Source organism: Erinaceus europaeus, chromosome 12 (genome assembly GCF_950295315.1).
Source record: "Erinaceus europaeus chromosome 12, mEriEur2.1, whole genome shotgun sequence".
Taxonomy (NCBI): domain Eukaryota; kingdom Metazoa; phylum Chordata; class Mammalia; order Eulipotyphla; family Erinaceidae; genus Erinaceus; species Erinaceus europaeus.
The window spans coordinates 34,059,825-34,073,980 of record NC_080173.1 but is presented as its reverse complement, the minus strand read 5'-3'; the positions used below and the strand labels follow the sequence as shown (position 1 = coordinate 34,073,980).

At 37.0% G+C, this 14,156-nt stretch overlaps 1 protein-coding gene across 4 annotated transcripts in view; it reads right to left on the bottom strand.

The window, feature by feature from the left end:
- Positions 1-13,893, bottom strand: part of TASOR (transcription activation suppressor) — a 72,501-nt gene extending 58,608 nt beyond the window's left edge. For 2 of the 4 annotated variants that reach the window (XM_060203078.1, XM_060203079.1), the window contains exons 1-5: positions 13,378-13,893; positions 5,031-5,176; positions 3,107-3,199; positions 1,469-1,541; positions 936-1,027 (exon numbers count right to left, since the gene is read on the bottom strand). In XM_060203078.1, coding sequence (XP_060059061.1) covers positions 936-1,027; positions 1,469-1,541; positions 3,107-3,199; positions 5,031-5,176; positions 13,378-13,714 — 741 coding nt within the window. In that variant the 5' untranslated portion in view covers positions 13,715-13,893. The remainder of the gene's footprint in view (positions 1-935; positions 1,028-1,468; positions 1,542-3,106; positions 3,200-5,030; positions 5,177-13,377) is intronic. The other 2 variants (XM_060203076.1, XM_060203077.1) reach the window with 1 other exon arrangement.
- Between the last annotated feature and the right edge of the window lie 263 nt (positions 13,894-14,156).

Below are 14,156 nucleotides of genomic sequence, written 5' to 3'. Positions count from 1 at the left end.
CTGCCCGATTTCCGTATCTTACCTCTTTCCCTCTCTAGTTCTATTAGAAAGGATGAGGAAAAGGAAAAAAATGGCTGCCAGCAGAAGTTGGGCAGGCACTAAGCCCCAATGATAACACTGGTTGGAGGAAGGAAGGAAGGAAAGAAGGAAAGAAAGGAGGAAGAGCTAACCATAAAGAAATACATTTAATAAACAAATTAAAATTCCATTTAAAACACTATTCATTAGCCTAACGACAATACCAATAGATCATCCTCTTCTTTCTCTCTTTTGGAAAGAAAATCTCTCAGATCAACAAATGGTAAACCATTCTTATTATTTATTTTTTTAAAATATATTTATTTATTTATTATTGGATAGAGAGAGAAATCGAGAGAGGAGGAGATAGAGAGGGAAAGAGACAGAGATACCTGCAGACCTGCTTCACCACTTGTGAAGTTTTCCCCTTTGCAGGTGAGGACCAGCAGCTTGAACCTGAGTCCTTGCAAACTATAATGTGAGTGCAATACCACCTGGCCCCCAAACCATTCTTTTTTTATTTTTATTGCCACCAGAGTTATCACTGGGGCTTGATGAATCCACTGCTACTAGTGACCATTGTCTTTTTTCTCCCTTTTTTCTTTTATTATACTTGTAGGAGACAAACTGAGAGAGGGGAGAGGGAGACAGAGAAAAGAGAAAAAGACACCTGCAGACCTGCTTCACCATTTGTGAATGGCCCTCCTGCAGGTGGGGAGCGGGAGCTGGAGTACTGACACCTTGTACACGGTAGTATGTAGTGTGTGTGTTTAACTGGTAACACCACTGCTCAGCCAGGCAAACCATTCTTGAAAGCATCTTTAAATTGCAAATTCATACTTTGTGACCAAACTCGGAAAGACAAAGTTCAAATCAAATCTTATCTTTGATATATAAAGTATAAAAGTATAAATTACCTTCATTATTTTAAAAATAACAACATCACCCATTGTGCCAGCTTCCAAAGGATTAGCTTGTAATAGATCAGCATACCTAGAAAGATAGATACCTAGTAAAGATGGAAAAATCAAGAATTTGAATAAGTAGGACAAAAACACAAAAAAAGACAAATATTTAACCTAGTCCTAACAGATAAAAATTTTTAAAAAGTATGACACCTTCTTGGGAAAAATGTCAAGGACAGTAAAACAAGTGGTATGTAACCAAAGCAAAAATAAAACCAGAAGAAAAAAAAGAAAAACATTAACCTAATCTAAATTTTCATTATCTCAAGGAATAGAAACATTTTAAAAGGACTTTATCAAGTTTACAAATGAAAATCAACAACAAAAGACAGAACTGGTCTTATAATGCAGAACCTAAAGTGAGTCTCCTTCTCCAGCAACCTGACAAAGCATACATGAATTTAATTAGCACTATAGCAAAATTAGAAAATATAGTTTTAGATGGAAACTTCACAGTAAATAAATGAAAAAAGAAAAAAAGTTACCCATGGAAGGACTTCCAAGAATTGTTATTTTGGACTGGCCCACTTGTAATCCTTTTTCACATATGCTTTGGACCTTATTAAATAAATAAAACACTTCATGTTACAATTATAATACATTAAAAACAAAAATAGCTATAACCTTGCTTTAAATAAAATATAACTTCTATACTACACATCATCTATAGTATATAAATGTTACACATATAGTTCAATAAGAAAGTTCCTTTTCTGCCAACATAACTTTAACTGTAATGTTTTTGTTTATGCTGGGTGTAACAGTTACTTTGAATTAATATCACTTACAAATAGCCATTAATTCTTACAGAAAATTAGATCCAGAAACTATTTTAAGATGTACTAGATAAACCTAAACACCATAAACTACAAGAAAAAGTTCCTAACACATATAATCTATTTTAATTTAAAAAATTACCACTATCAAGCACATTCTAGAGAAAGAAAATACAACATGAACACATTTTGATGTTCTCTTTTTGCAGTTGGTGTTGGTGTCTTTTTTTAACTTTTTTATATTTATTCCCTTTTGTCACCCTTGTTGTTTTATTCTAGTTACTATTGTTCTTATTGATGTTGTCGTTGCTGGATAGGATAGAGAAATGGAGAGAGGAGGGGAATACAGAGAGGGGGAGAACAAGATAAGACACCTGCAGACCTGCCTCACTGCCTGTGAAGCGACTCGCCTGCAGGTGGGGAGTCAGAAGCTCCAACAGGGATCCTTATGCTGGCTCTCACACTTTGTGCCACATGCGTTTAACCCACTGTGCTACCGCCGCCTCCCTGGTGTTCGTGTCTTAAGCATGTGCAATTTCACTCCAGGTCATTTCTTTCATTCAGAGATACAGAAAGGAGGAGATACGATACCATAACTCTGGAGTTTCCCCCATGCTACTGCACCTCCCATGTCCTAACAGGGACTAAACTTAGTCACAATCATGGTAAACATGTGTCTTATCCAGTGAAATATCTGTTTCCTGATGCTCTCTTTATTATGCAGTTCCAGGGAATAAACCCTAGACCTTTGGCATGTATAATTCCACATCTGAGCAACCAACTCAAGCCAATTTTCTCATTATTTATTTTAGACATAGAGAATAGAAAGAAGAGATAGGAGAAATAACACAGCACCACGTCATCATTCACAGAGGAGGAGTCATTCTGCAGGGGAGTCGCTTCACAGGCAGTGAGGCAGGTCTGCAGGTGACTTATCTTGCTCTCCCCCTCTCTGTATTCCTCTCCTCTCTCCATTTCTCTCTATCCTATCCAGCAACAACAACATCAATAACAACAATAATAACTAGAATAAAACAACAAGGGTGACAAAAGGGAATAAATATAAAAAAGTTAAAAAAAGACACCAACACCAACTGCAAAAAGAGAACATCAAAATGGAACACATGTAACGATGGGGTTCAAGCCCATGGCCCTCAAGATGTCATGGTTTACATTCTACCAGCTGAGTTATATCCCAATAATAAAGACAAACATGTTTTAAAAAACAAATTACTAAACAATCACCTCTTCTATTTACTACTTATACATTACAAGATATTTTAATTATCAAATATGTTAATGAATAATGGCAAAATCTACTTAATTTTTATCAGATATTCAACTCACCTGATATCGATCAACCATCAGAAATGCATAAGATTCTGAAAGTTCTTTATCTAAACGACCATCAGACTTCAGTTCTCTTCTCTTTTCTGTAAACTAGATGAAATTAAACTGAGTAAATCCTTCACATGTGGTTACTGTTTTTCAAGTTAAAAGATTCATGAATTTTATTTCCAAGAAATCCAAATAGAAATTATCTTTTCTCTACTTCTAGTTTCTGCTCTTTCATTTTATTAATTGGTCCTTCGCTCTTACAATATCATCAAAATACTATGTAGTATTTACCAATTACAATTAGTTTTCTACTAAAGTTTTACAATATTCCAACTCTCGCATAGATTTTAAGCTCATGCTTTAGTTCTCTTTGGATTTCATTTTACTTAGCATGGTATGTTGCTTAAATGTTGATTTTAGAGGCTGGATGGTAGCGCACCTGGTTGAGCACAGACATGACAGTGTGCAACGACCTGGGTTCAAGCCCCCAGTCCTCCTGGGGGGAATGGACTTCACAAATGGTGAAGCAGTGCTACAAGTGTCTATCTCCTATTTTCCTCTCAATTTCTCTGTCTTTATCCAAAATAAATAAAATAAAAATATTTTTTAAAGTTGGTTTAAGGGGCCAGGCAGTGGTTAATCCAACACGCTACAGTGCGCAAGGACCCAGTTCAAGCCCCTGGTCCCCACCTGCAAGAGGAAATCTTCTTAAGTGGGAAGTAGTGCTGCAGGTGTCTTTCTCTCTCTCCCTGTCTTCCCCTTCCCTCTTAATTTCTCTGTCTCTATCCAATAGTAAGTAAATAAAAATAGTTTTTTTAAAAAGCTGGTTTAAGAGGACCCAGTTAAGTGAACATATCAACATGTGCAAGGACCCAGGTTCAAGCCTCTGCTCCCCATCTGTAGGAGCTACACTTCATGAGTGGTAATGCAGGTCTGCAGGTATCTATCTTTCTTCCTCTCTATCTTCTCACCAATCTCAATTTCTCTCTGTCCTGTCAAATAAAAAATAAAACAGAAAAAAAGGTAAAAATATAATTTTTCAAAATATGAAGCCCCTATCTAATATATATATATATATATATATATATATATATATATATATAAATTCAGACCAACACCAATAATTAGTAATAAGATTTTAGATTAAACTGTCATATAATTAGGAAATCCTATCATATCACAAAGTCTATGAACCAGTCGCAATCATCTACTTTAGAAATCCTTTCAGTTAATTCCAGTACCACTCAGTAATCAACTTATAAAAGTTAAACAGGAAAAAAAAAGGTTGTTTTTCATATTCATTAAAAAAACAACACACACAAATTATTTCTAAACATCTCATTTTTATTACCTCAAAAGTATACACACTGGCTCTTCCTAAAGCAAAAACCTAGATTTTTATATGAAACTTAAATGCAGTATCTAATGTGCTATAATATTTCCCTTTATAAAATATTTTTTCCACCAAGAATTTCTACTGAAGATGTTAAAACCATACAGCTACAAAGATATAATTATACAGGAGATAATTATACATATACAAATATATGGGGAGAAATTATATGTATCTTCAAAAATCTCAATTTGATCTCATTATCTTCAAAGTTATATATATCATTATAGATCCCATATAACACACTCATGTAAGAGCAAATATTTTGTTATAATTTTACAATAAAATCACTATGTAAGCTGTATATGCTTAAGATTAAATTTTTTAAATAGCTATTTTACACAATCTCACAACAATTTCACAGAGCAGCTAAATATAGAGCTGTAACAACGTTTAGGGGGGAAAACGAGTCATCAAGACTTATTTTCCTGTTCATGATTTGGTTTTGCTAAAACTGTTGCCAGAAAAGGAAAATAAACCAAATTCCAGATTATTAACTGGTTCTGTAGTTTCTCACAGTAAACACAATTTAAAACATACCTCTTTTTCCAAAAGTTCATTATGTACCAAGCAAGCACGCCTGTAGTTAAAGTTTGTAACTGAAGTTGGTTCAAGGTAAGATGAATGAAGAATATTTAAAACATCTTCAAATTCTCGAGAGCCTGGAGTTAGTGGCTGGAAAAGTGCTAAAATTAAAAAATAAATAAGTAGTTGAGATTTCACCTTATAGTTTTTATATTTTTGTGGGTTTAACTTTTAAATAAAATTAAATGGATCAAGGCTATGCAAATGATATTCACTTAAGAAAAATTCAAATCTGATGCTTAGTCAGTTGCTTCAACAATGAACATATGGCATTACATATGCAGCAACTAGTTTGATTTTGTGAACCTATATCAGGCAACCCAAGTAGTTTAATGACTCTCAGAATAACCAGCATATTCACAAATTGTCTCAACTCCTATTTTAAAGTATCACTGAAATAGCTTATCCAGGATCTTGTTCAGCTAATAAAATGCTTATACCATAAGTGTGAAAACATTTAAAATACATAGCTATTTAGAAAATAAGTAAAGTCCGTATTACTGTAATAAAAATATTGTCTAGGAGTAAAGAAGAAAGCAAACTATCACACAATGTTGTATAGTCAAATTGGTAGCCAACAACTATATCATGTTCAATGTTATTCATTTTATGCCAGTAACAAGAACTATGAGCAGTGGCCCTAAGTAATTTTAAGCTTAAATAGGTGAAAACTGAGTAACTGAAAACTAAGTGAAAATGAGAGCAGGGCGGGGGGAGGTAGCATAATGGTTATGTAAAGAGACTCTTTCTGAGGGTCCAAATCACAGGTTCAATCCCCATAAGCCAGAATTGAGCAGTGCTCTGGTTAAAAAAAAGAGTAAACTAGAGGTGACTCATTGGATAAAGCTTTGAACTCACAAACATGAGGTCCCAAAACCAATGTTTAGCATCACAATTGCAAGAGTGATGCTCTGGTTCTCTCCTTTTTTCTCTCATGAATAAACAGTAAATACATAAACAAACTGGGACAGAGAGGGGAAATAAAAAAATTTTTTAAAAGTAAACTTTGTCAAGATTTTTGTTTATTCAGTAAATACAAATATATTCTCTACCAAAATATTTAAATGAGGTGTCACAAATTCAACAATATACAAAAATGTTTCAACTAAAAGCTCAGAAGAGATGCATTAATTGTAATGTTTTACAGAATCATTAGAATAAAAACATTTTTGTGAAGATTGTTCTCTACCATACTGGGGTTGGGGGTGGTGAGAGAAACAATATGTGAATAGTCTTCATAGGTTCTCATATCTAGAGTGTGCCAATTATGACTTTAAATAAAAAAGAGATTTTTGTGGGGGCCAGGTGGTGGTGCACCTGGTTAAGAGTATATACTACAGTGTGCGAGGAACTAGGTTCAAAACCCGTCACTACCTGTAGGGGGAAAGCTTCATGACTGATGAAGTAGAGCTGCAGGTGTCTCTCTCTTCTTCTCTAATTCCTTCCCTTCTCAATTTCTGTCTCTATCCAATACATTAAATTACAAATACATTAAATTTTTAAAAAGCTGGATTTTTGCAACCTGGCATGGGGCACGAGGAAGTATTGAGCTTACAAGCATTTTGATCCCCAAAATGTGCCAGTAATGCATGTCTTTTCTCTTCCCTCTAACACATAAATCTAAGTCAACATAAAAAAGAAAAAAACTTTCCTTAGTTAACTTAACCCCAACACCATTTCCATTAACAAATTAATCAAAAGTGAAAAAGTAAATCAGATACAGAAATTAACATTATTAATTCTCAAAAGTGTTTTAGCAGTTTTGCTTTTCCCAAAACAAAATCCTATCTCATTAAATGTATTAAAAGTAAACTGCCCGGGAGAAAAATCTCTTGTGAATGAAAACAGCAAAAGGTAGAACACTTTGGGCGTTATCAGTATCTTGTGTCCTACAGATTTTGTATTCTAAATGCCTAAACTGACTTTACTAGCTAGTTCAGAATTATACTTTATATTTTTCTTCCTATGTATCATTTCTATATAAGTAAAATTATGCAATTATTTTTATGAATTTCATGTCACTCTCCTCTTTCAATTTCTCTGTCCTATCAACAGATCCAGTCACAGATTTTACAAAAAACATATACAGCACAGTCTTAATTATGGACCATTATTTGAGGCAATAAAATCAATGTGACTATCCAAATGAGGAATAGAGCATTTAATGTAATAATTTCCCTTAAGGAAATCAGTATTTAATATATCTATTATTCTCCAGATTTTGACAATTACCCAGTATATCCACTAGTGATCATTATTAATTTTTAGATTCTATACTAAGAGTTTTACATGTATTATCTCATTTGATCAAGACCACCACGTGAGAATTATTGTCTATTTCATAAGTGAAACTGAGAGTAAATGTTAAATTGCCGGGACCAGGTGGTGGTGCCCCTGGTTAACTGCACACATTACAGTGCACATGGACCCAGGTTCAAGCCCCTGGTCCCCACCTGCAGGGAGAAAGCTTCACGAGTGGTGAAGCAGGGCTACAGGTCTCTCTGTATCTTCCCCTATCCTCTCAGTTTCTGTCTCTATCCAATAATAAATAAAAAATAAAATAAATATTTAAAAATGACAGTAAATGTTAAATTGGCCCCAGGTCACAGTTTATGAATGAATGAGACAACTGGGGTTCCAAATACTGTATTTTTACTTTATAAGGAAAAAAGACATGTATACGTAAGAGCTTGAAAAATACGACTGTTTCCTCATATTAGATAATTATTTGGAATACTTAAACATAAATTAGTTATAAAAGAACAAAAACTGTTATCTAAGTTTGTTATTTCTACTTTTTTTTTGCCTCCAGGGTTATTGCTGGGGCCCAGCACCTACACAATGAATCCACTGCTCCTGGAGGCCATTTTTTCCCCTTTTTGTTGCCTTGTTGTGGTTATTATTGTTATTGTTGATGTCATTCATTGTTGGATAGGACAGAGAGAAATGGAGAGAGGAGGGGAAGACAGAGAGGGGGAGAGAAAGACAGACACCTGCAGACCTGCTTCACCGCCTGTGAAGCGACTCCCCTGCAGGTAGGGAGCCTTACGACTATCCTTGTGCTTTACGCCATGTGCACTTAACCCGCTGCGCCCGGCCTGACCCTGTTATTTCTCTTTTTAAAAACTTCTAACTTGTGTGCATTTTACAAGGTCAAATGATGTAACATATTCCCTTTGGATCTGAAGATGAACAGGAATAGCAACAGAATTACACAGTAACTAAAGTATTGCTTGCAGTATTTTCATCAAATGTATGTCAGGAAGATGCTTCAGGATTATTTCTAACCATAATTCACAAGGTTTCCCCATCAAAAACTGACTAGACATGTTATAGATGAAGCACAGATTTAGAAAAACGTGCAATAAAGATTTATAACTCATTATGAGGAAACTGGTTATTTCACAGAATCAAAACCAGAACTCCAGTCTTCTTTCTCATTCTCAGTATCATTAAACACTATAGTGGGCGGGGGAAGAAAGATAGCATGATGCTTATGCAAAAAAGACTTCTATGTCTGAGGCACGAAAAGGCCCAGGTTCAATCCCCAGCACCCAAGTCAGAACTAAGCAGTGCTCTGGTAAACAAACAAACAAATAAAATTACCTATAGTATACAAACCACACCCAGAATTTAATGTTATATTTAAGCCATTAGAATAAATAAAATTTTAGCTAATCAAATGGCTTTCTTAATCAAAAAAACATTTCCCTTCATTTTTAATAACCCGTCAATGCTGAACTGTGTTTTTAAGGAAATAACATGTACATCTATGTAGAAACAACATAAACTTTAAAAAAGACTACCCTTATCATATGAATATGAAACATACCTTCCAATTAAAAATAACTGATTCACAGGGGGAAAAAAACAGCAAAAAGTTGGGGGTCACATATATTCTGCAGTCCTTTCTGAATCTAGTTGTGGTGTCTATTGGTTATTATTACAATACAATAAATATCCACTTGGTTCCACACAATAATGTACTTATGATTTCTTAAATTCTTTCCTTCAGTCAAGTAAGATTACTACAAACAAAACCTTAGGAATGGGTAAGCACCCAGTTGAGCACACAGGTCCCCACCTGCATGGGGTCACTTCACAAGTTGTGAAGCAGGTCTGCAGGTGTCTTTCTCCCTGTTTCCCCTTCCCCTTTCAATTTCTCTGTCCTATCTAATATAATTAATTAAAAAGGGCCATATATATATATATATATATATATATATATATATATATATACACATACACACACACACATATATATGGGAAAAATTATGGCTGGGAGCAGTGAATTCTTCATGTAGGCAGGCCTCAGCAATAACCCTAGTGGCAAAAAAAAAAAAAAAAAAAGGAAGGAAGGAAAAAGAAAAAGAAAAAAGGTGAGGAGGAAGGAAAAAGAAAAAAATAATATATACTGGCAGAGATGCAGAGACAAACACAAAACTCAAACAACTGACTTTTAGGACAAAGAAAGTTTCACCTCAATTACTTGGAATTGAACTGCACCTATCTAAAAGTTTTGGTGAATGAGTTTCCAGTCACTTTACCGATAAGGTCGATCCAAGCAGGAAAGATCTATTGTACTTAGAAGCCAGTTACTCAAATGTAACTACAGAAACCTCAAGCAAATTGCCTTAAAATTCTATTTTATAATTTTAGAAGAGGTTTATATCAGACATCTCAAGGATTAGGGAGTTAGCATAAACGTTATGCAAATGACTTTCATGCCTAAATCTCTCAGATCCCAGGTTTAGTTACCAGCACCAATAAGGCAGTGCTCTGGTATCTTTTCATCTCTGTATCTCTAACTAAAAAATAAATAAAATATTAAAAACAAGAGACTACTACAATGTTTATGAAGAGAAATGAAAGTTGTTGACAAGAATTAATTAATTTTGAGAAGCTGGTGGTTTGTACATAAGTGAAGGAGTGCAGTTAATTTGTGAATCTCCTTTGTCCATTACAGAACACATTAATTTTCCATAAAATGAACGGACCATCACTACTTCATTTTCCAATTTTGGAGAGTAAAAAAATCTTATTATTCAATAATTACCAACAATTTCCAACTTAATTTATGTCTGATGACATAATATTGGACTTAAGAGCAAAAGATATAGTAAAACATCTAATAACCAAATTCAGTTCTACAATTTGGTTAAACTTAAGAACAATGCCTCTTTTATATAATGTGGCCCAGTCAATTCAATAGAAGTGAAGACATACTAAACATATCTTAAAAAAAAAAAAATCAAAACTTTGATTTAATAACCAATAGGTCAGATCAATTTCTAACTAAAACACTTTTTTTTTTAATCTTGCTAAAATTTGAGATGTGTAAGTATTATCGTATTCAATATCTAGGTTCAAATTTCAACCCCGCCATTTACTAGCTGCATGTTCTTGGGCAAGTTATTCAACCTCTCAGTACTTCAATTTCCTCATCTGTACAATGTATACCTATTACCTAGCACTTTTGAGATTTAGTTTATCCATGCAAACTGTTTCAAACAATGCCCACAATTAAGTATTGTAAGATCTAGACATTATTTGGCAAGAGCAGCATGCCATGCTTTTGGTACAACCAAGTAAAGAACTTGGGATCAAGTTATAATCCCTATCTACTTTTCAAAGTAACAAAAAAATGAGTCCTGATTCTAAGTTTCACTAGAAATTACTTATAAGCAAGCATTCCATATCTTAAGATGAATGCTTTGATAGTGAAATGTTCAAGTATCTGCTGAAAATGACCTAATAGTCATGACGAGGTTCAGATGGTAATAAAACCTATCAAATCCTATCTATAAAGCAATACTTTTCAAGCCTTCCAAGAGGAGTAAAATTTGGGATGTACTAGTTTAAAAATTAGAAGTTAACAGTATCTGATAAAGCAATTTTAACAATGAAAAGTAATGACCTCCCCCACCCCCAAGAGGTGTAGTGGCTAGTGTTGAGCATGAGGTCCCAAATTCAATCCCAACACTGCATGTGCCAGAATAATGTTCTGCTTTTCTTTTTCACCGTCTTTTAAAAGTATATAATTACAATTTTTTAATTTCTATTCACAAACGGCCTTTTCACTGGGGAAATGGCACCGCAGTTCATAAAACAGACTTTCATGACTGAGATCCTTGTAGGTCCAAAGTTCAATTCCTGGCTGGTACCACCACAAGTCAAAACTGAGCAATGTACTTGCTCAAAAAATAAAATAGCCTTTTTCCGCCTAGACAGGAAGAAGTGTCCATGGTGGTCAAGTAGCTGTTGAATTTTTAAAAGCACTATTTAAATCACTATGGCATTATTTTGAATAGTTCAGATCCGTATACAAATATCTATGCACGTTAAAAATTATTCATTTCAATAAACATGAAAAAAAAATCTACTCTGCTAGTTTCCTTACCTAGATATAACTTTCCTGGCTGCAGTAAGGCAGTAAAAATAAATAAATAAATAAATAAATCTGCCTATAAAATAAGATTTTATATAAATGTATAAAAATATAAATTTTTCCCAAAGGACATCTGACTCTGGGAAAAACTTGTAGAATTTATATCTCTAAATCTTTGTGCCCACCTTTAGTGTGCTCAACTTTTGTCTACTTTATACTGGGTTGTTGGGAAAGTCATGATGCATTTTGCATTGAAACACAGAAAAATATGTCATGACTTTTCCAACAAACCAACAGTAGCCTCTGGATTTAAGTAATCACACACACAAAGTTATCTTTCAACCTTTCTTAGTGACTTCTTCATTTCAGAAGAAATTGTGAGGATTTAGAGGTCTTGTTTTCTAGTGTTATCAAAAATTAAAGAGGTAGATCATGGTGTGCAATATACCATAAATTATATTGTGTACTTAAAAAACAGTGGGATTTCAAAATTTTTATTTTACTGAAAAATGCTCCATCTTCTACCTCACATCCAGCGCCCAAGTAAATGTACACTAGCCTACTCTCTACCAAGTGACAGTTTAGGGTGGACATCTTTCCTCATGTAGGTTATTACATATCTCAACTAAATAAACCAAACGACTTGACAACTTTGACTTTTCCAAGTATTCTCTTGAATCCTACAATAAACTACACTAACTCAGAAGCTACTGCTACCAATATTCCTCATGCCAGTGGGCATAAGGTTAACTGCATCTTTATCAAGATGACTTCTCAAGTCAAAGTTCCTTGGGTTTGTCTTCTGAAAATGGAGTTGGAATTCACGTGTATCTTCTTGATAAAAACGTTGACAACAGCAATTGTGCAATGGAGCTGGTTATGCACTAAAAAGTAGAAGCACATGCTTCATAAGTCTATACTAGGTCTAAAATCACAGAATCTACAGATAAAATATTTTCCCAAGTAAATTATACAAAACTAAGCCACGCTGTAAAAGCTAAAGAGGGTTTAAGATGATTAAATCTAGAATATTCCAAACCACTGGATTGTGGGGAAATAATGTAAAAGGAAGCAATACTAACTCTTGATCTCTTAGAACTGTGTCAAATATAGCACCAAGTTAAAAAAAAAAAAAAAAGTGTAGTTCATTTAACTGTTCCCATATATTCCCCAAACTAGACTGGACTTGAAAATCTTTTAAGTTCTCTCATCGCGAAAATTAACTTGGTGATTCTTGGGCATAAGGTAACCTCTCAACTTTTCTTCTTTTTCCATCGGTAAATTACTGCACCAAGAACCTACCTTCCCATTCTTCCTATATGCAAGAAGGAAAAAAAAAAAAAAAAAAAAAAAGCATGCTAAGACTGGACTTCTAAGAAGAGCGAGGCATATTTCATCTAACACTCCAGCATCAAGAAAATGATCTACGTGGAAATGGAAGTGTGATGACACATCGGACTATGAATCACATCTAGTGACGATTTCTACACAGGTGGAAGGCGCTGGCATCAATCAGATTTCAAGGAGACCCGGAAGGGCTGACGATTTCCATGGGGAGAGGCCAACAGCCTTGCAGAAAGGCCCAGAATCCGTGGCCGCGGGCTATTTCCGCAGAGAGACTTCTCAGAAGCATCGTTGGGAAGACACGCCGGCTCTTCTCGGCTTTCGGGGTGGGGAACGGGGAAGGAGGGGCGCCCGGCACCCTCTTTCCTCTCCGGGAGCTCACAGCCTGACAGACGGACAAGCTTCAGACCTACAGCCACTTGCAACTTGCGCGGGGTGGCCGCGGCCTGAGGAGAGGCGGCTGGCGCTGCCTGCGTGTCTCGGATGGGCGTGGGGAAGAGACAGATTCTAATGAAAGATGGAGGGAAGAGAGAAGGAGAGAGGGGAGGTGGAGGGAGGGGGAAGCACCACCTTTCTTTTCTCTGCTCTTCCTGGGGATCTGAAAACTCCTCCTAACGGGTCTTTCGAGCTCTTCGAAGCCCCTGAGCAGAGAAGCCGCGCCCGTCTCTGAGGCAGCCTGGGGCGGATCGTCGCCGAGTCTCGGGCCGGCCTGGGCCGCTGCGGTCTCTTCGGGCTCGCCGCCGCCGCCGCCGCCGGCGCCGGGCTCCGCGATGCCGAGGCGGCCGCCGCCATTTTGTGGGGAGGACTCCAGCTCCGGAAGCGACTGCTTCATCTCCTCGTCGTCGCCGCCGCCTTCCCAGCTCGCGTCCGTCGGCGGTGGGGCCGCGGCCTCTGCAGCAGCCGCCATGGCGTCGGCGTGAGACGTTCCAGGAAGCTTCTGCTTTCACCAAGTCGAGGGGGGATGGGGGGGAAGGGGCGGCGGGCCGGCCTCGCCGCCCAGTCGCTCTCTCAGCCCACCCACCCTCTTCCCCCCGTAGCCGCGGGCCGCGTTCCCAACCCAGCCGCTTCTCGGGGACCCCAAAGCGGGCACCCCAACCGTGCAGCCCAGCCCCGGGAACCGCGGCGGCTCCGACAGTTCTTCAGCAGAACCCCCGCCACTCAACGTGCTCGCGTCGGGGCCGGGAGGGGGCGGGGTCGCCGCGGGCCGCTGCACCAATAGGAGCGCGGCGCCTGTGTTGACAGACAGCGCCAGGGGGGCAGAGCCTCTGAGCGCCAGAGCCCGCCAAAAGGGGTGCCAGCAACGCCTGGCGAATGCCTCGACGCCCAGACCTGGTGCCCGACGAAGGGCT